Source organism: Cyprinodon tularosa, unplaced genomic scaffold (genome assembly GCF_016077235.1).
Source record: "Cyprinodon tularosa strain WSP-4 unplaced genomic scaffold, ASM1607723v1 ctg386, whole genome shotgun sequence".
Taxonomy (NCBI): domain Eukaryota; kingdom Metazoa; phylum Chordata; class Actinopteri; order Cyprinodontiformes; family Cyprinodontidae; genus Cyprinodon; species Cyprinodon tularosa.
In genome coordinates, this window is record NW_024039103.1 from 253,169 (window position 1) to 276,171 (window position 23,003).

The 23,003-nt window shown below is 38.7% G+C and overlaps 1 protein-coding gene across 6 annotated transcripts in view; it reads left to right on the forward strand.

Moving 5' to 3' along the window:
- Positions 1 to 20,649, forward strand: part of cdk12 (cyclin-dependent kinase 12) — a 34,949-nt gene extending 14,300 nt beyond the window's left edge. For 3 of the 6 annotated variants that reach the window (XM_038297332.1, XM_038297334.1, XM_038297333.1), the window contains 2 exons: positions 1,071 to 1,493; positions 2,647 to 4,023. In XM_038297332.1, the coding sequence (XP_038153260.1) occupies positions 1,071 to 1,493; positions 2,647 to 3,062 (839 nt within the window). In that variant the 3' untranslated portion in view covers positions 3,063 to 4,023. Of the gene's footprint in view, positions 1 to 1,070; positions 1,494 to 2,646; positions 4,024 to 7,174; positions 7,391 to 20,432 lie in introns of those variants that run through there. The other 3 variants (XR_005281833.1, XR_005281834.1, XM_038297335.1) reach the window with 3 other exon arrangements.
- The last annotated feature ends 2,354 nt before the right edge of the window (positions 20,650 to 23,003 follow it).

Sequence of the window (23,003 nt, forward strand, 5' to 3'; positions counted from 1 at the left end):
CACCTCAGTAATGTAGCTCTAAATCTGTGTATATATTTGTTTTTTGTTTTTTTTCCTGAATATGAAACTGAAGCCTCAAAGGTCATGATGCGCATGCATTAGTTAGTATTTAGTTAAAATACAGATTTAGTCTGACCTTATATTATCCCAACCACTGTCTGTATCTTAAAGGGGTCATAGAATGATTATATGGCAGGGTGACCAGACGTCCTTTTCATACCTACAAAAAATGTCCCGGGGAAATTTCAAAAGCGGCAGGGATTTTGGTCGACTACAGTGCAGCAGAACCGAGCCGTGAGCTCCGGTGCTGATGACGGAGCGACCGAACCCGACCCGGTGACGGTAGCCTGGACAACGGCGACCCAACAGCCTCATACTTCCAGCTTGTGGTTGTGATGGTCGGAAAACCCCTTCATTTCAGTAAAAGAAGTTGAGCAAATCCTGTTTTGAACCCTCCAAGATTTTGAAAGCTGTCTTCGGTAAAATGCTTAGAGCAAATGAACAGCTGAGCATCAAACTTTGCAGAGATCTTCTGTTAGACAAAAATAATCTATGCCTGTCGAGTCTTCGGATCCTTGGGAAGACTGAAAATATTTTCATTCTCCATGCAACCTGGAACACTGCATTTACAATAGTGAACCAGTGGGCTGGTCTGTATGTAAATTTCGAAGAGTGACAAAAGTACAGGCCAGAACCAAATAAGGCAACATCCCCGAATTGACGTTGATTCGGGGCTTCGTTTGGATTCGCCCGTTTTTATGGTAGTAGTTTAGAATTGTGAGATTTGCAGAGAAAAGAGGTGTCGATGGGGTTTGAACTTCGTCCATTTCACCCACCGAACTGTCGTTATTCATCTATGACGACGTAAACTCTGTTTCCCATTCTATGACCCCTTTAAATTGTAAATGTCTTTTTGTCCAAAATCAAGAGTCCGCAATCAGATTCTAGTTGGATTCGTGGAATTTTTTTGAAATTCACTAATCAGTCTTTTATTCTTTAAGGTATTTGTTATGAAAGTGTTTTTTACTGTTTCCTATTCATGTTTTTGCTAAATAAAGGTGTATTTTCAGGTGTTGGAGCCGCTGCAGAGCAACTGAATCAAACAGAGCTGGCCGTGCTGCTTAACCTCCTCCAGGGACAGACTGACCTGAATCTGCCCCAAGTGGCCCAGCTCTTTAACCTCTCTGAAATAGAGACTGTCGGCCAGTTGATATCAGCTCTTAGTGAGGCTTCTGAACACCAGGGGGCTCCAGAGGACCAGGCTCAGCCTCCTGCTATGTCCCAGTCCCCAGAGCCGCCTCCTGAACCCCAGGAGGCCTCGACCACATCTGGAGAAGCTCCTCTCAGCCAGGAAGACCAGGCCAGCCTGCTGGCTCTCATTCTGGGTCAAATCATAAAACCGCAAACCGAGGAGCAAAGCGATGAAAGCAATGGCGTGAAGTCAGAGGAGGCACTTGCGCGCGGTTCGTCCGCTTCTACTACTGATTCCAAGGGCAAGTCTGGGTTTAGTCTTTAGAAAAAGAACGAAGGAAACCAGAGTCTGGAGAGAAATCCTTAAAATGTGGAAAGCAAAGGAAAACTGTACCTATAAACTTTTTTTTAAGTTAGATTTTAGATGACCTGATGGAATGAACAATTATCCAAATAAATCTGGCTATTAGACCAATCAAACGTCAATTCATCACCTGTTATTGACAAATACTCATTTCAGCACCTGTCTAAGAAAAATAAAAACACAAAAAACCTGTGAAAACCTCTTGTGCATTGGCTGTCATGTGAACAGGTAAAAGTCTGTGGACACGGACAGATCATAACAGGAGTTCTGAGTAAAACCAAAACACAGTAAAGTGATTTTCAGCTAAGTAAATAATAAAAAAAAAGGTTCCCACTGTGTTGTCCCCCATGAAATCTCTCTCTTGTTTCTTTCTCACTGTCTTTGTTTCTCTTTCATTTTTCACGTGTTTTATCTTCACTTCATTTTCATCATCAAGGTGTTATTTGCAGAAAAAGAAAAACGGTCTGTAATGTCAGGATTTTTATGAAGAAAGTCTAATAAATTATCAAGTGAAAATGAATACGTTGATTCTTTTAGATCTCACCTGCATGTTTTTTTTTGTCACTTTCTTATAAATATTCACTTAGTTATTACTTAAAATGTTAATCACTGGTGACATTAGACTGGTTACAGGCCAGGGGGATCGAATAAATGCTAATAGTCACAACTTGGTCTGCTTCAGACTTTACTGTTGAATAAAGGCCCCACATTGGTGCTTAGATCTCATCTCTCTTTTTGCACAAGTTTCCCAAAACATGACCAAATATATATAAAAAATTATATATGGGTACTAATTCTGTAAATGTGGTAAAAAAAAATTGGTTAAATGAATAATTGTGGGCAGTTATTCGTGGTTAAAAGGTTTAAGCTTCACTTAAACAGTCAAATATTGTTGCGACTTCAGAGCAATTGCTGCTGTCAGGTCTGCTTATAGAAAAGAAACAAACTGTCATGTGCTCCCCCTTGTGGTGGATACGGGAACGTCACTGTTGTGTAACTGAAAGACTTATTTCAGAGGATTTTAATAGGAGAGGAAAACATTTTTTTAAATGTTAATGTATGTTTATTTTTCTGTTCTCTGGGTCCATCAGATGGCGCTGTGTCAAAAAGGAAACAACTTTTGGCCAACAAGTTGCCTCCAAGTGGTGAACAGCGGCCCCCCTCTCCACCTGGGTCACCTCCATCAGCTCCTCTCCTAATGAACTCCCCACAAGCAGAAACTCTGCCTAACAACCAGGAAATCAGCCCTGCTGTGGCTGCTGCCTTACTGCAGCTTATATCTCAGCCAGACCGGGAAGCTGTGATCTCCAAGCGAAGTAAGGACCCTTCCCCGGCTGTAGATGCTGCAGGCCATGAAGAGCTTCCCCCACCCTGGGTTCCAGACTCTCCAGTTAAACCTTCAGCTCCTGCTGAGGCTCCAGCAGTGTTAGCCTCCTCTGCTCCCACCACCTCACTGCAGTTCCCAAAGGACCAGGACCTCCGGTTTTCCCACGGAGCAGCTCGCTGACTTTAATGTTGGGTGTCATTGGACAGCTCCAGCAATTCAGACCTAAAAGGAAAGGCAGATGGAGAATGCAGCCACAGACAGTGACTCACTGGACCAAGAGCAGGTAGTGAAAGTCAAAGATTTTGAAAATGAATGTCTAAATGAAAGAGATTTAGTTTTTTTCTCTCCAGGTAATGAACATTTTGCCTGATGGAGCAAGCTGGTCTGTTGCGTCAGTGGAGGTTTCTGGACAGGGGGGGTCATCCCATCCTAAGATGGTTCAGTTTGCATCACTCACCGCCTCCAAATCATTGCTCTTTTTCACAACACCGATGAGGCTGGACTAATAAACTGAGTGCTATGCAACTGACACTTAACTCTTAGTACCCCCCTCCCTTCTAAATGATTGTCACTTCCGCTGCGGTGGCTCTTTTCAGTGCGTTTATCAGTGTTAAGTAAGGTGTTTTTCAGTTTATTCTTAGTGCTAGCTCCCGTTTACAGTCTGTCACCGTCGTGGCGCCAGCCGCCCTTTCCTGGCATGTGGGAGACTGTTGCTTCAGGTCTGTGTATGTTGCAGAAGCATTTGTTTTGTTTTATGCCCAGAAACGTTGCATCCTATGTGCTGCCCTTATAGAACCGTGACCCTCCTACATGCAGCAGTGGTTTCTGTTTTTACTGAGCCCCTGGATGGAAGGATTATATCAAACATTATAAATGACATCTCTGCACAATCCTACTCTGCTAGTTGACATTAAGTTGAAATAAACGCTCATACTGGTTCACCTGGATTTCCTCTGTGGACCCTTAGCGCTTCATCCACCCCCCCTTTTTTCTTTCTGTTGACAAGATTATTTTCTATCTGAAGTGACAAAGCGTGTTAAAAAGTGATGATTAGCCATTCTGCTTCAGATTTTCTTGCTTTAAAAACAAAAGGGAAAGATAACGTCTGTAAAATAAAAGGCGGAATAAAAGAAAAAACAAACTTCGAATGTTTTTTTGGGGCGGGAGTGGTAGTTCATAAAAAAATTATGCCACTAGATGAGTTTGTTTTTTTTACTGCCTGTTTGATTCTGTGTGGATTGACCACTAGATGGTAGGCATTTCCTAGTGAAGGTCAAAGGATTATTTTTTTTTTATTATATAAAGTGAGGTCAAGTCACAATCATTATTTCATTTTTAGTTTGCAGGCTGTTTTTGGCGAAAGAAACACTTTGATTGCAGGATACTAATAAAATGAGCTCAGGTGTGCAATAAAAGATGAGTGGAAACCTGCAATACAGCAACAAAAATCAAACTATTTGTAAGAAGTCTCAGTTGGATTTTTTTTTTTTCTTAAGTATTTCTTAGTGACAGTGGTTAAATATCCACATTATGCCCAGTTTAAGCTTAATTATGTTATATACTACCTTTAAAGTAGTATTAGGTTGTCTCTATCTGCTTTGTATGTCTATGTACTGTTTTAATCAATTGCAAAAGAAGGTTTTAATTAGCTTTGGCCTTTGAGTCGTTCCAGTACATGGCCTCGTTCTGAAATCTTTTACAATTTCTATAACAATTTCATCTAAGATTTCGCTGTATTTGCTTCCACATATCGGCGATTAACTTTTCAGTTTCTAAAGAAGAAAACCAATCCCACTGGATGATGCTGCGTCATCATTTCTAGGGATGGTGTAGTCGGAGTGATGCACACTTAGTTTGCCCCTTAACCCTTTAAAGCCTGATCCAAGAATAAAACAAAACAGAAAATTACTTTTTTTTTGGTTTGAATTCCTTATTTGCCCCTTTTAACAAAATATGTAAAAAGAAAAAACAGAAATACATTTTTGATATTAATAATTTATTACTATGCGATAAGTCAAGATTATTTTTGTGTAGTCTTCTACTGGCATCAGGTATATCTGATTATGTACAATAGGATTTTGAGCAAAGTTTTTACCATTAAATTATGCAAAAGGTGTCAGATGCAAAACATTTCAGAAACCGTATGTATTAAATACGATACATTGGGCATTATAGGGTTAAACAAGGTTTAAATGCAGTTCAAAAAAGTTCAGTTTTGATTTCATGTAACTTTTGAAAAACTGCTCATGAGATTAGCTGCAGTCTGCTGGGCGCTCCTGGATAGAGCTCAGATTTGTGAACTTTCCATCTCCAACTTGTCCACATATCATACCTGAGCAGTGGTCCTCTACACATCCTCCAGAGCTGCAGTATGCTAGATACAGTTTAGGTTAATGGAATGTGAATAAAGAGAGTGATATTGTTTTATAAAATACATTAAAAATCCTACAATTCCCTTCTAATCAATAAGTGTTGATTTCAAATCAACTTTAACCGCCTTCTATTTTGTTTTTATGGGGGCAAAAAAATTCCTCCATATATATTAATACAATTGCATGTAGATATAGAAACAGTAATCTTTGCACTATAGGATTAGAAATAGTTGTTGGAGATATAGCAATCTTTTTCTTTTCACCAGTACATATTTTTGTTCATCTCTGTCTAATTGGCTTATTTCTAAATTCCTCTCTACGGAATGAAAAAATTTTCAAACATATTTCAGTCAATTATCTTTCTCTTATAAAATAAAAATTTCAATGCAGGCTCTATGAAAGAAGTGGTGGTATTGATTGCAGAGGAGTTACAAGAGTCTATGCATTTAATTGTATTTCTCTGACCTTTACAAAATGTACAAAAAGCACAGTTTTGCCACATTTATTGAGAAAAGAGAGTTTTCACTTGTAAGGTTTGATAAAATGATAAGTTTGAGCTGATTCATCATCCATAAGCAGCTGAATTACACTTTGTTTTTTAATTAGTATACTTGTATTACTGCCTGAAACCCGATCAAAATAGGAGTTAAATACATTCTGATCCAATCAGATGGAGACGGAAGGTTTTGCGATCATTGCTTCTCCCTGTTCTTCAATCATATTTATACATCACTTATTTCCCCACTTGGTTTGATCTCTCTATGAAGATCTCGACAGGCAGCCAAGTATCATAAACCTTAGATAGCTTCCAAGGATGGTAGAGACTGTGTGTGCGTGTTGGATTGGCTTCACGCACACCCAGACCAGCTCCTCACTTGACAAGCTTACAGAGCCGCTTACCCCTCTGGCCCAGCGAGCAGCTGAGCCCGCTGGGTGAGATATCCATTTGGAGAGGAGGCGGAGGGAGGCTCACCTGCCCTCTAGCACAGGCCCAGTGTGAATGAGATGAGACGGTGCTGCATTCTGTCTGATGCCTCCGCCCGTCGGGACTCCAAATAATAGTGAATGTGCCCGCAGGGAGTTTCCACTGGAGGATGTAGTGGGCAATGCCAGTGCCAAGTCACAAAGACAAGAGGAATAAATCAGGGCTGAGGAGTGACGAGAGGGAGGCGAGTTAGGCAGTGCCATTAATCAGAAAAGCACCTTATGGGGAATGCCCAAAAATGTGCCAATCTGAAGCCTGCCGTCGCCATGGCAGGGACAGTCAACGGCGGTGAAAACCGAGCCTCCATTTTGAATGCTGGCACTTCGATCAGCTGCAGTGATTCTGGTAGATTTCCAGACAAATGGTGAAATTACTGAGTGTCTATTTCAGTCTATCCATGCTCTATTTAATTTAATGAATTTTTTTATTTTTATGACACAGATTGATCACATTTCTCACTCTCTTTCAGATCTGCTGTCAAATTATATAAAAAACCCTCTGGATTTGGGTCCAATCTGTCATCTGGTGTCATTTGGATGTTTCAATAGACTTTAAGACCACATGCAAAAAGGCAAATTTAATGGCAAATATATAGGCAAATCTTAATCTTAAAGAGACATAGAGGTTTATCTTTTGTTTGTTTTTTTTTACAAGATTTTCACAGTGTGCCACTCCGACCTCAGGTGTTCTACTTCTGAGGAGGAAATAAAGCAGTTTGATCCATTTTTGATCAATTTAAATCAAATAAACAACTTGCATGTGATATTTAAATAAAACAACTTGAATAAATATGACAGATTTGTTTCAAGGAGGCATTTCAGGATCACTTCTAAAATGTTTAATAAATGTGACTAATTTGTTTATATCTAATTTGAATATTTAATTTAAACCTATGAAATGGTATTGATAAAACGTTCCTCTTTACTTCCAAGCAGATCGCTCCGATGACAATGTTTAAGTGTCGTCATAGGGAGCAGTTTGCCGGTTTGATGACCGAGGCTGTTTGATCAGCTTGTGAAGTCACTGTGGAGAGGCAGCGACTTCCATGGCTCCACATCCAAGACACACACAGCAAAACTAAACAAAAAAATGCAAATATTAGCCCAGAACACCCAAATATTGATCTTGTATATATTAAAAGTTAAACACAGTTGTTTAGATTCTTGCACCTTTTTTGCACTTTCACTTGAACAAAATGTTCATCAAAATCTTTAGATTAAGACAGCTTGCCCGTAAATATTTCTGTCTCCATCAGCTCTTCTTTGTTTTCTATCAAATAAAATTTAATGTCAGCCATTTTGTTTATGAGTACATCTCAGTTAATGCTACATTTCAAAAACATATTCAGTTTCTCCCAGCTGTGATGTATGCTTTACTGCTGAAACAGCAGGCTTTATAGATACCATAACGCAGCCCCCCCATTTCTACCTATTTTATAGTTTTCTAGGAACACATGCTAGTTACGTCTTGAATTTTGGCAGGGCTCTAAGTGAACCGTAACTCACAGACGACATGTTTAGAAATGCAGCTTTTAAAAATGCTCAAACCTTCAGTATCATAATATAAAGAAAACAAAATCCTTGTTTTTTGTGTGGAGGTTGGGAGAAATTACAAGGCAAGGAAAATTTATTTGTATAGCACAATTCAGTACAAAGATAATGCAAAGTGCTTTACATAATTAAAATACAGGAAGATAAAACGGAATCAAAGCAAATAGGAAAAATAAAAAAAATAAAGAAAATAAAAAATGCAGAAACAAAAAAGAATATTTAAAACAGTTGGACTAAAGAAAATTTGTTTTAGTTGAACTGTTTAACTAGATCAGTTGAAGGCAATCCTAAACAAATGTGTTTTTAGTCTTGATTTAAGTTTGTTCCAGATAAGTGGAGCATAGGAACTAAATGCTGCTTCTCCATGTTTAGTTCTGGTTCTAGGTATGCAGAGCAGGCTGGAGTCAGAAGACCTGATTGGTCTGGAGGGTTGATACACTGATAGCAAGTCTGTGATGTATTTAGGTGCTAAGCCATTCAGGGATTTATAAACAGAAGTATTTTAAAGTCTATTCTCTGAGATACAGGGAGCCAGTGTAAGGACTTTAGAACTGGGGTGATGTGCTCTACTTTCTTAGTCTTAGTGAGGACACAGGCAGTAGCATTCTGGATCAGCTGCAGCTGTCTGATCCACTTTTTAGCAGACCTGTGAAAACACTGTTGCAGTAATCAATTCGACTAAATATAAGCACATGGATTAGTTTTTCCAGATCATGCTGAGACATTAGTCCTTTAATCCTGGAAATGTTCTTCAGGTGATAGAAAGCCGACCTTGTAATTGTCTTTAAATGCTTTTGGAGGTTCAAGTCTGAAACAAGGATTCACTAGCTGTTTAGAAATTATTTTACTAAGCTTAATAATACATGGTTTATATTCATTTACTATATATGAACGCTTTAATTTAAAAAAAATATATATATATTGAAACCATACTTTAAAGGCCAATAACCCCCTTTCCAAAGACATTTGATCTTTAAACTACAAAAAATTAAATACGTTTTTAGGTATATGTGAAGATCTCCATCTGCATTATCACATCATGTTTGTTAATTTATGATTATATCATTCCAAAATTGATGTCTACTTCAGGGTAGACCAAAATTGGTACATACACTTTAAAAAACAATGAGAAAATATCAACAGTGTGTATATGCTGCCCCAGACTAAGTAAGGTTGAGTTAATATTAACCGTCTAGTCCAAAGGTTCAGTTCTACTATTATTAACTCTGCTTTACTTGGAAAAAGGGTTAATTACATCATCAACCTGGAATCGTCTGACAAGTTACAACTTCCATCATCAAATAGCAGATGTCCAGCGATCTTTTTACCTTACTAGAGTGTTGATGTGGCCATGAGAATGCCTGTGCTGGCCGTGACGATTCTATGTATTTTCAATAGTTTAATCCTTTTATAAAGAGTTGACAGAAGTTGGTCTGATCATTCAATGTTTGGCTGAGGTCAACACAAAGAGTTTAATCATTGCAGCTTAAGAACAAGGCCCTTAATACATAATACTTCTACTAAAAAAAAAATTTAGACCCTTGTCATTTTAATATGTGGGAAATACAGTATTACATTAATCAAAGCCTTTACTTAGAACTGCTGACTAGCTTTTTCACATTTATCACTATGATTTGTCTTCAGTGATCTTTCTAATATTTAGCTCCCTCTATAGATTCTCTATAGGGTTCAAATTTGGCCACTTTAAAATCTTCACATTACTTCCAGTTAGAAAAAAATATGTCTGTGAAACCAGAAGTTGATCTGAAACCTAAATATGTCAAGAGGAATGAATATCATTGTGCTTTGGTTTAAACGGCATATACTGATAGCTGAGCTAAAGGGCCTCAGTAGAAAAGCTGCTGGTGAAAATAATGCAAATAAACTCATAGGATTGTTAAGTAAAGAACCCAAGAGGTTAATTAATGTCCTTACTGGGTTACATGTTAACTGTAAACCAGTAGTATTAAACAACATACACTATATTGCCAAAAGTATTTGCTCACCCATCCAAATTATTGGAATCAGGTGTTCCAATCACTTCCATGGCCACAGGTGTATAAATTCAAGCACCTAGGCATGCAGACCGTTTTTACAAACATTTGTGAAAGAATGGGTCGCTCTCAGGAGCTCAGTGAATTCCAGCGTGGAACTGTGATAGGATGCCACCTGTGCAACAAATCCAGTCGTGAAATTTCCTCGCTCCTAAATATTCCACAGTCAACTGTCAGCTGTATTATAAGAAAATGGAAGTGTTTGGGAACGACAGCAACTCAGCCACGAAGTGGTAGGCCACGTAAACTGACGGAGCGGGGTCAGCGGATGCTGACGCGCATAGTGCGAAGAGGTCGCCAACTTTCTGCAGAGTCAATCACTACAGACCTCCAAACTTCATGTGGCCTTCAGATTAGCTCAAGAACAGTGCGCAGAGAGCTTCATGGAATGGGTTTCCATGGTCGAGCAGCTGCATCCAAGCCATACATCACCAAGTGCAATGCAAAGCGTCGGATGCGGTGGTGTAAAGCACGCCGCCACTGGACTCTAGAGCAGTGGAGACGCGTTCTCTGGAGTGACGAATCGCGCTTCTCCATCTGGCAATCTGATGGACGGGTCTGGGTTTGGCGGTTGCCAGGAGAACGGTACTTGTCTGACTGCATTGTGCCAAGTGTAAAGTTTGTTTGAGGGGGGATTATGGTGTGGGGTTGTTTTTCAGGAGCTGGGCTTGGCCCCTTAGTTCCAGTGAAAGGAACTCTGAATGCTTCAGCATACCAAGACATTTTGGACAATTCCATGCTCCCAACTTTGTGGGAACAGTTTGGAGCTGGCCCCTTCCTCTTCCAACATGACTGTGCACCAGTGCACAAAGCAAGGTCCATAAAGACATGGATGACAGAGTCTGGTGTGGATGAACTTGACTGGCCTGCACAGAGTCCTGACCTCAACCCGATAGAACACCTTTGGGATGAATTAGAGCGGAGACTGAGAGCCAGGCCTTCTCGTCCAACATCAGTGTGCGACCTCACAAATGCGCTTCTGGAAGAATGGTCAAAAATTCCCATAAACACACTCCTAAACCTTGTGGACAGCCTTCCCAGAAGAGTTGAAGCTGTTCTAGCTGCAAAGGGTGGACCGACGTCATATTGAACCCTATGGATTAGGAACGGGATGTCACTTAAGCTCATATGTGAGTCAAGGCAGGTGAGCAAATACTTTTGGCAATATAGTGTATGAGGTTCTAGACAGGGGCCAATGGGGTTCAGTGCCACTGTAGAACTGGTCCCTTTACTGATTGGGATGGGATCCATCCAAATTAGGTAAATTGTTAAGGATGCTTTATCCAAAATGTGCTTCAGAAGTCCTCATGAGTACAAACCAAAAAGTGCTGGCAGTAAAGAAGGAGGTAGGAAGAGGAAGAATGTTGCTTCCTTTCACTGGTGTGCACAGAGGGGGACAGTTGACCCCCCCCATAGCCCAATTTTTGAAAAAAGCGTGCTAAAGTTCCCTCTTGCAAGCCGAAATGGGTGCTAAAGTGCCCTTGTGGGAGCCAAAGTCTTTGCAAAAGTGCTCTTTTGGAAGCCAAAACATGTGCTAAAGTTATCTCCTGGAAGGCCAACGTGTGCTTAAGTTCTCTCCCAGAAGGCAAAATGTGGGCTAAAGTGGCCTATAGGAATCCAAAATCGGTTCTAAGGTTCCCACTTGGAAGCCAAAATCCATGCAAAATGCCCTATTGGAAGCCAAAACGTGCTATAGTGCCCTCCCAGAACCCAAAACATATGCTTAAGTTATCTCTTGGAAGCCAAAATTGTGCTAAAGTTCCCTCTTTGAAGCCAAAATGCGTGCTAGAATGCCTTCTTGGAAGCCAAAATGAATGTTACATTCTTGGAAGCCAGAACAAGTACTAAAGTCCCCTCTGGGAAGCCAAAATATGAGCTAAAGAGCCCTCTTAGAAGCCAAAACGTGTGCTAACCTGCCCCATTGGAAGTTAAAATATGTGCTAAATTGCCTTTCCTGAAGCATAAATGCGTGCTAAAGTAATGTCTTGGAAGCCAAGATGGGTGCTTAAATGCCCTCTTGGAAGCCAAAGCACATGATAAAGGGGCCTATTGGAAGCCAAAATTGGTGCTAAGGTTTCCTCTTGGAAGCCCAAATGCTTTCTAAATTTCCCTTCCAGAAACCAAAATCATTGCTAAACTGAACTCTTGAAAGCCAAAATGCAAGCTAAAGTTCCCTTTACTGTGATGAGGACACATTATATTTTGCTCAGAAGACTGTAATCCTGCTTTTTAACAGGACTTTGTGCATCTCCATCATGTAATGATGTCAGCAAGGAACAGTGCTGTTCAGATTCTTCCTATTGATCCCATCAAAGGTGAAGGAAGAAGTGCCAGGGGCAAAAATTTGATGTATTCAGAATGAGCCCCAATATTAAATCAGTCTTTTATGACGATAAGCACTGACACAGAAACTGATAACTGGTCAATGATTGGCACCAATTACACATTTTTTTTTACCATATAGTTTTACTTCAGCAAGGTTTTAATAAAAAAGATTTGTGATTTTTTTTTGCTTCAAATAGGATCACAGTTTCCATCTGTTACTTCAGGATTCTGCAACCTGTAGGTCAAAGTTTGCATTCGATTTTTGGGTTTATGGCTCACTTCATATGCTACACAATGAACTTTTTGTTTTTTTGTTCTTTACCCCCATGAATAAACACTGGCCCAACCCTAGCCTGCCTGAAATATTAGGCCTAGGAACACCACTATTAAACACAGACAGCAAAAATGATCAAAGGTTCCCAAAGGCAACTCTGGCAAGGCCTCATATAATCTAGGACTGCCTCTGTCTAGGATCTTTGAACAGCAGAGAGGCTATAACACAAAGAAAGGACAATACTGCTGGCTTCTTTGAATACATTTGTGACCTTTTCTCTTGCTAAAAATCTGCGCCTCACCCAAAGACATCCTCTTCTCTGCATGAGGCTGCACTTTTGCAAACCAAAGTATTTTCTTCCCAAGGTCTCACCTTCTTATTACCAATTCAGTTCAAAGAGCTCGATCAGCACGCCAAAATAAAAGTATTTTCTCCCCCTCTGCGCTTGCATGTGTTGGTACTGCCTCTTTAAGGGCAGAGGGGCTGCAGGAAAAGCAGTAAGAAAGAGGGTAGGGGTGTGGGAAGGGGGGTGGGGGTGTTGCGGGCCCTGCAGGACCATTTGTGCTGAAGCTCATTTGCGCAGCGACACTTAATTGGCTACAACAATTAATTAATGTGTTGGAAAGTTGGCACAAAAAGTTCATTTAAGAGGGTTTTAATAAGCAATTAGAGGAAAAGCAGCGAAGAGGGGGAATTACTGGAGAGGAAAAGAGGAAAAAGCGGAGATGGAACAAACGTCTGGCTACAAGAAACGTGAACGCCCCTCTGTATCTGGCTATGTCTCTTATCATTGACCTCTCACTTTTGAAGAGAGGATGAATGATTAGGCGTCATGACAACACGATCATACTGTAGCTCACTGATGACCTCATCCCTGTTCTTAAGTGGACTCAAAAACCCGCAATGCCCTTATATGGTACACATCTTAACCCTGGTGGCCCCTCGGTGCCCCTCCCTTGACTACTACTTGTCCCGGTGCCCAGTGTAAAATATCGCATGACTAATGAGTAGAGCAGGTTGGAATCCTGGGGAAGATGTCCTTGGAAGACGAATGCATTTTCAGCAGAATAATTAACTTAATTAACAAATTCACATGCATATTCATCAGCCTATTAATGTCTGCTTCGCGCTGCTTGATGAGCAATGCAATAATAACCGTTTCATTTGCATATTTGCGTTCACACTTACACCCTTCTCCAAATAATGAAGAAAAGACAGCGCAGGAGATTTCTGAGGATATATATATATATATATATATATATATATATATATATATATATATATATATATATATATATATATATATCTATATATCAGCAAAGGTTTATATGAGTAAAGTTTCTTTTATGTTGCTTTTTTTTTTTTTTTTGCTGTGCGCCATCAGAAATGAGGGACTTGCCGCCTGCACCTCAAGCCTCCTTCCAAAGATCACTGCAGCTCCCTTGCTGCTTCCTCTCTTTCACCAGCAAACTCAGACTTTCCTTCCTGTTTTGTGTCATCTTCTAGCCCCTCTTTTTACTAATTAATCCCCGTCACACACTTCTTTAATTTATTTATTTCTTGCTTTTGAAGTCTGGCTTTTCTGCCTGTCACTGCAATGTGTGTTTTGTAAGAGAACTTTGAAGCTGTGTGTGTACATATTTGTGTATAAGGCTGATTTGGAACTGAAGGAGCTATGAATGGGGTTTGAAAAAAAAAAAAAACTAATAAATGTGGTATGTTCATGTTCTTCAACTTCCTTGATTTTTGTTTATGTTTCAGGGGCTCAGCTGGCATGTGCATTTGCGTGCTTTCCTTCAACACTGATTTGCATTGAGCTGAGATGATGCTTCTTCTGTCAGTTACTGTCATTGATAATGTTTGTGTTTCCTGGGAGCCATTACTGACTCTTATGTGTGTAAGTGTGTGTCTGCTCTCTCTGGATTCCACATTTACTGTGTAAATGATGTCGTTCATATTTATATACAAGTCTCTCTGTCTAATATTTTAAAATGGCAGTGAAGGGATGGAAACATTTTTTGGTTCATTTGACCGTATCCAGTTCCACAGTATAACAGTTTCTTGTTATAAGGGGGAAATGTGCACGTGTGTACATATGTGTGAGTGTGTGCGTGTGGCCAGCCTGTGCTTCTACACCAGCAGTTTGTGAAGGAATAAACTGTAGGGAGGGATGCCAAGTGAGTCCCAGGAGAAAAATAGAGGAGACAGAGAGAGAAGAAAGAAGATATGGAAAAAAATTCACACGCACGTTAAATGCGTCACTCATACAAAGAAAACTATGTTAGTTGTTGTGCATTACAAAGCTAAAGCCCAATTTAGAGGTGGTTTATGGTTAAGGTGGCTGTAATTTACAGACACAATCTTTTTGGGTCACGGTTATATGAGGCCCCAAGCAGAATTTATTTTTGGGCCCCGTATTGGCCCCCTTATGTTTAATAGATTTTTTATTCTACATTCAACATATAATTACCAGTAACAAGCAAACCTACAAAGATTTAAAATATATGAATGTTTGATGTTGAGATCAGTAGCATTCCCAGTCAACCTTGTCAGATGGCCGCTCCCAGTGAAGCTGATTTTGCTCGAGATTTCTTCCTGGTTTTCAGCTGAATCCCAAACCCCCTTAGCACCAACCCTTCACTATCAAATATTATTCATAATAAAGTCACACTAACAGATGTCTAAGGCGCCTGGATTGTACGTGGGAGGCATAAACGTGAATGGGACGACCTCTGCCCTCCAACGCAAAGGGAAAGCAGTCCTTCAGTCCAAAATGAAGCCCAGTGTGCATGGCTGTAGCTCTGTAGCACAGGTTAACATTACACCAAACATTTGCCGTTTTCTTAAAAATAAATCTACCCAGTCAAATAAAAGAGGATCTTCCATTTAGGGATTAATGGCATCTTTTTTCTTTTTTCTAAATTGTTTTTTTCTGTCAGTGTGATGAACACTTGTGCAAACCAGTGGAACTTATAACTGAATGCACATTTCCTCCACTATTAGCTCGTTTTTACACCCTCTGCAAAATTCTAGCCTATGCTGATGAAGACTCACTATTTAAAGGCTGGACGGTCCACTCGCACTACCCACCACGTGGTATGGGTTGGCCAAATGTGGCGGTCCGTCCGCAGGAATGTGCAGAGGGTTCAGGGTTAGTGTTTAGGGACCAGTTTGGGGTTTAGCCTTCCTCTCCACTGTCACTACATGCATGCAAGTGAAAGGAATTACTTTTAAGTCAATGAGTCGATGCAATCAGCCAGTGTTCTTTAGATATAAAACCAATATGAATGTATGATCTTGAATTAAAAAATTGCCTAAATATTCTGTTGCAGGGTGGCATAGAGACACAGAACCATGAACACATTCAATCACACCTAAGGACAATTTAGAGAGGCCAAGTAACCTAAAATTTTTTGTGACTGTGGGAGGAAGCCAAACTACCCCGAGAGAACTCATGCATGCACAGGGAGAACATGCAAACTCTATGCTGAAAGGCTACGGAAATGTATTACCTCACCAAAGAAAAATAAACATCAGACAGCTTATCTCATAATTACGAGATCAGTATCTCATAATTATGAAATAAACTGATTTCATAGGGGTTTTTTTTTTTTGGTGAATGCGATATGCTTCCGTAAAAGACCCCGGATCAAACACAGAACCTTCTTGCTGAAAGACAAAAAAAGTGTATTATAATGCCATTTCTTTAACATATTCTTGTGAAAAATTGGTATTTCACTTGAATCATGAAAATATCCACATAGGACCCCTCCAGAAAGCAACTACCTTAACTTTGCTGAGCTTGCACCACGCAGATACAGGCTGTATCCTGAGACGAGGTGGTTCTTAGTACCTAATCTACACAGGACAATGACTCTTCTTCTTTGGTAAATGTCTAATTTGTGACCTCAAGAGGTCTTGGACTTTGTGTATCTTGTGATGAGATACACGAAATAGGCAGCAACGAGAGAGAGAGAGAGAGAGAGAGAGACAAAAACCTTACCTTTACTTTAAAGGCAAGTCTCTTCATCAGGTTTGGAAAAAAAACAATATTCATTACAAATTGATGTTCCGTTGTGTTAAATGCATTATATCACCTTATACTTGCTGCCTTTCGCTGAATTACGATACCATGATAGAGGACCTTTAAATGATAAAGGTAGAATTTATTGCTAATATATTCAATTTAGTTTATTTATATAGTGCAATTTCACAATACATGTCATCTCAAGGCACTTTACAGACATAGTTCAACCAGATCATCCAGTCAGAGTGGTTCAAAGATTTCTATCTAAGAATAAACTGTCGATTGCATTGACTCGTTGATTCGAAAACAATCCCTCACACCAAGCATGCTTGTAGTGACAGTAGAAAGGAAAACTCTCTTTGAACAGGAAGAAACCTCTAGCAGAACCAGGCTCAGTGTGAGCGGTTAGGGTTAGGTCAGCCTCTGCTGAGGCTGACTGGGGTTCAAGGAGATAGAAGTCAGACATAGAAAAAGAAGCAATGATACAAAAGGTAACTGTCAACCTGCTCAACAGGCAGCCCTGTCCAGGAAACACACAGCCAGGCAGACGAGCTCCCAATCGTCTCCCACGTCAGAGGATGAAAGAGAGCACATACGGTAAGAGAAACAGGACTACACTGAAAACACAGGCCAACATTTATAAACAAAGGTGTTGATGGGAGCAGCACAGCTGATATGTATCTCTGGGATTGTGTCACAGCCAAACAGGAACAGGCCGGATGAAGCTACTATGATGAGAAAAAGCAGAGAGAGCAGAACGTTAGAGGTTGAACTAACAAATACAGCAGAATTGGAGGAAAGAGATAGAATGGAGCAGGATGATGAAAAAGGGTCCCCATGTCCTCCAGCAGTCTAAGCCTATAGAAGCATAACTATAGAGATAGCGGTGGGTTTCCTGAGCCACTCTAACTATAAGCTTTATCAAAAAGGATAATTTCAAGCTTACCCTTAAAAGTAGACAGGGTGTCTGCCTCTCGAACTAAAACTGGTAGTTGGTTCCACAGGAGAGGAGCCTGATAACTAAGAGATCTGCCTTCCATTCTACTTTTAGAAATCCCAGCAACCCCTAGTAAACCTGCAGATAGAGAGTTAAGTGCTCTGTTAGGAACATAAGGAACAATCATATCTCTGATCTTAGATGGAGCTTAAGGCTTTGTGAGAAGGAGGGTTTTAAATTCTATTTTGGATTTAAAAGGAAGCCAATGAAGAGAAGCCAGGATAGGAGAGATATGATCTCTGTTTTTATAAAAACTCTGGCTGCAGCATTTTGGATCAGTTGAAGGCTTTTAACTACATTTTGTGGACTTCCTGACAGTAAAGAACAACAATAGTCCAGCCTTAAAGTTACAAATGCATGGACTCGTTTCTCAGCATCATCCCTGGATAAAATATTTCATTTTTTTGCAATATTCCACATAAGAAATAAGGGAATTCTAGAGACCTCTTTGATATTGGATTTAAATGACAGGTCATGATCAAAAATAACAAGTTTTTATACTTTATTATCTGAGATCAATTTAATCCCATGCAAATTAAGTGACTGACTAATCAGCTTCTTCTACAAGGACTCTGGTCCAAAGACCATAACTTCTGTTTTGTCTGCATTTACGAGCAGAAAGTTAAGAGTCATCCAGTTTTTATGTCTTCAAGACATGCCTGTAATCTATGTAATGGGTTAGCTTCATCTGGATTTATAGACAGAGATAGCTGAGTATCATCGGCATAACAGTGGAAATTGATCCCCTGCTGTCTATTAATTTGACCAATTAGAAGCATATATATGGTAAAGTCCTAGCACTTGTCCCTGTGGTACTCCTCAGGTAACCCTTGAGCATGAGGAAGATTTATCATTAACGTGAACAGACTGAAATTGATCCAATAGATAAGAATGGAACCAGTCTAATGCTGTTCCTTTAATTCCTACAAAATATTCAAGTCTTTCTAAAATAATATTATGATCAACTGTATCAAATGCAGCACTGAGATCTAACAGGACAAGTACAGATACAAGTCCATTATCTGAGGCCATTAGAATAACATTAGTGACTTTCACCAGAGCTGTTTCAGTGCTATGATGAGCTCTAAAACCAAATTGAAACTCTTCAAAAAGTTCATTATGGTGTAAGTGATCACACACTTGTTTGGCAACTACTTTCTCAATAATTTTATATAAGAAGGGAATATTGGATATAGATCTATAATTGACCATAGATGGTTTCTTAAGTAAAGGTTTAATTATAACTATCTTAAAAGCCTGAGGTACATATCCCTGTAACAGGGTTAGATTAATCACATCTAAAATGGAGGGGGGAATCAGAGGGAATTCTTTTTTTTAACAACATGGTTGGAATTGGATTTGATATACAAGTTGAAGGCTTAGATGAAGACTATACTTTTGATTACTTTGAAAGTTTAACTGGATCAAAGCAATTTAAACCCAGTTCAGATTCTATGGCTACCTCAGATGCTGCCTCACCTTCCAGAAATAAATCAATCATATTTAGAGGTGTGCTAATGATCTTATTTGCAATAGAATCAATCTAATTTATAAAGAATCCCATAAAATCATTACTGCTAAGAGTGGGATGGATGGTTCAACAGAGCTATGGCTCTGGGTGAGTTTGGCGACTGTATTAAAAAGATATCTAGGAATATTCTTATTCACATCTATTAATGAGGAGAACTATGATGCCCCTGCTTTACGAAGGGTCATCCTATACACCAGTAAACAGTTTTTCCAGACTAGGTAGGATTCCTGTAGGCATGTAGAGTTCCATTTTCTCTCCAGTTTCCTAGTATTTTGCTTTAAAGTGTGCAGCTCTGCATTGAACTAAGGAGTCAGCTTTCTATTTTTAAACTTTTTTTTCTTCAAATGGGTGCATTGTCTAAGACGGTGTATATATATATATATATATATATATATATATATATATATATATATATATATATATATATATATATATATATATATATATATATATATATATATATATATATATATATATATTGTGCAGTAGTCTTTCAAAATATTTGCTTACAGGTACGTCCAGGTTTTGCTGTCTTTGGGCTTAACTATTTCAAAGGGTTTATGCAAATTCTTGTGGTGTTGTGGTGGTTCTTTGGATGGTATGTATTAAATAACAGACCATGAAAATCCCTATTTTATATATATATTTTTTATTGTTTATAAAAGGCTTTCTCAATCTAGACACAAGTTATTTATTTAACTTTGAACCAAGTGCTATATCATAATATAAGAAGCTGATTGCTGACAAGTTTCCTTTGTAATTAACCAGTGATTGAATAAAATCTAGATTTGGTTTGGATAAGGGCTAGGCGAATGAAATAAAATGTTTTAATCACAATTTTGTTTATGAAGATTTTTTTTTTTTGGAAGATCTGGAGTATTTTTTTTCTTTCTAATCCAATAATTGTGCTTCCATAGCTCAGAATGACAGTAGTTCATCCCTTTTTATTGTTGGATGTGCACTTATAAGTGATACTGACCTATTTCTCTGTGTGATACTAAGAGCTGCAGACATTCAGCTGGTTGTATTCTTGTTGTTTGCTTTGACATAACATTATTTTACAAGCATGTTTCACAGCTTGAATTTGTTGGCCTTTAAATTAAGGTAACTTCCCAGATTAAAATCAAAGCTAGTTTTTAAAGGCAGAATATGTTATTTGTCAGCGTAAAAAAAAAAGTGAGGAAAAATTTATCTGATTAATTGCATTTGGTGGGAAAAATCTGAGATTAAATTTTAAGCCATATCACCCAGCCCTAGTTTGGATCCTTAACCTCCTGCTGGGTTTAAACTCACTCACAGGTCAAAAACTTCTCTCTCTCATGTCCTCATAAAGATAGAAGCAAAAAGAAAATGAACGCAGCTTGAGGCCGATCTCTCACCTTTTTGTCTCTCTGTCCACTCTATCCCTCTCTGTCTCTCTCTTTACATTTCACAGATTGCTGAGGTGACACCCTGTGTGTGCAGTGTGACACTGAGCTGTCACCTCCCACTCCTTACATCACACCTCTGCCCCCTCCTGGGCAAACCGCGTCACGGCACCCAGACGCCTCCTCCTTCTCCTCCTCCTCCACTGGCACCATGGAACATAACTAATTCTGTCACGCTTTAAGTCACAGTTCTCTTCATTAATAAAGGTTATCTGGTATTGTAAACTTTTATTAATTCATTGTTTTAAATCTCCAAGCATGTATTTCTTAACATTTCTTAGTTCACGCTTATTCATTCTAAGCAATTTACAAAAGCTTTTGCCAAAAATCAGCTTATATTGCAGTTCCAAACGTTTAAACATGTAAAATATATATATATATATTTTCATACAGTAAATAGTATTTTACCTAAACCCATTTAGACTTAGACTTCCTTTATTATCATTGCACAAAAAAACACAAGGTGAATCTTGACAACAAAATGTCGATTACTTGGCTACCAGTGTAACAGAGCTAAGACCTTATTCCTGCACAATGAATAGGTTTTCTATAACTAAGAGCTAGCTGTATACAGGGTAAAGAAGTATATATATATACACATATATTGCACTGAGTTATTAAAGAATTAACATCAATAAATATTGCTAAACAAAACATTAAATTGAAGACAAAAACTAAACTAAGGTGTGTGTATTGTCCATGTCCATGGGGGTTGGTTTAGCCTGTTGTCTTCAGGCCTGTGATATTTAACAAGGTTATATAGAAAGCTTGTCTCTCTAGTTGCTTAATCTCTCTAGATCATCCAAGATCCTGTGTTTTCTTTGATGCACCTTTCTCATCAACTCGCCCTGTGAGTTTTCTAAAAGCCAGACCCTTGAAAGCTGATCATTTTGTTCTGAATTACCAATTATTTTAAGGATTGTTTAAACTAACATAATGTGAAGAGAGAATCAGCCCCATATAACTATCAAACCTCCTCCATACTGAACAGCTAACATTCTTATTAGCTGGCATGAGGTACTTTCAACACATTTTTATGATTAGTTCCACTTTCAAATGTTCCAGGTGTGCTGCTGATTGCTCAGTCCTACAAATCCTAAAATTCTTGCAGGTTTGAGGAAATTCCATATATTGTATTCATAGAACTACAAGTTAATTTGTTCCCACTGACAAGCCACCAGAACAACTTTTATAAAATGTAGAATAGTACATTAGATTTATGAAAATTGTTTGACCCAAAGATGCCACTGTTTGCTGCAGTTATCTAACATCATGGTCTGGATTGTTTCTTTTTTTAGCCTCCTTTACTGTCTCCCTAGTGGCCAGTGGCTTTAAAATTTGGGATGTGTTGCACCCCTCGCCTCACCCCCAGCCCCCACCCCCTCAAAAAAGAACACCTATTATTAATTAGAGGTACCTGAACATTTAAATAAAATCAAGAGGAAAAAAATGAACAGCATGCTTTGTATATGCTATATATATTTAAAACAGATCTTGATTAAATTAATTTAAAATGGCATTTTGTTTAAACTAAAACAAATTAGTAGCTTGTAAAAATAGGAATATGTTGCATATCTATTAAAAAGCTGATCTATTTTTTCTTGTTACTCAGAAACTAGCTCATTTTTTTAACTTGTGGGCGTCTGTATTTTCTTATGGATCTTATCCTAATGTTCAATCCACAGTTTAATGTTTCCAAATTCACAATTTCATAAACTGGAGATAAGCCACCGATGTTGACACACACAGATGCTCTAACATCAAAATAAAACCTTTTACTTGACTTTTTTGGCTCCTGTTCTGCAGGTTTGATGAATATTTTAGTAGCTGCTTGTAATTAACAACAAGAAAGTCAAGAAAGTTGCCAGGAAGTAACACGGAGAATAATTTAGCATCTTGTTAACATTCTTAAAGAAATTGGTGTATCTCTGACACACGGATCCTTTTACAGGATAAATATTATTTTAAAAAAGCACTTTATAGTTGAAGTTGTATGATCAAAACCAAGACTGAACTAAAATGCATTTTAGAAACAATTTGTCCACCTGTGGAAGCTCCTGCTTTTGCTTTTTTTCCCCAAAGTTCCAGATCATCAAATCAATTTTAACATCAAACAAAGATAGTCTGAGCTAATAGAAATGTGAGATGGGCCGTATACTCTTTTTGATCACCAGTAGGTTCTTGCTTTGGAACTCATAGCTGACATTTCTTCCATGTCTTTTTCTTGATTCATGAACTCTGAGTTTTACTAAAACAAGAAATACCGTCAGGCTTATGAGGATGAGGTTAAAATGCATGACTTTATAAACCTTACCTGGCTAAGACATCTCAGGGATTTTTTTAAACTTATAAATTGCATGATGTGCTGATTTTTGCAAGCTTTTAGCCTGCTTCATCTTGTGAAGGAGGTGTGGTGGTAACAATGCTGGACATGGCATAAGGAGTTAAACCAAAAAGTGATTCTAACCAGATAATTTGTGGTAAAAGGGGACATTTTTCTTAGGTACCTTTTTTTCTTTAAGAAAAAGCTTTTTTATTTAGAATAATTCATATATTCAGGTAACACAGAGTACATGTCA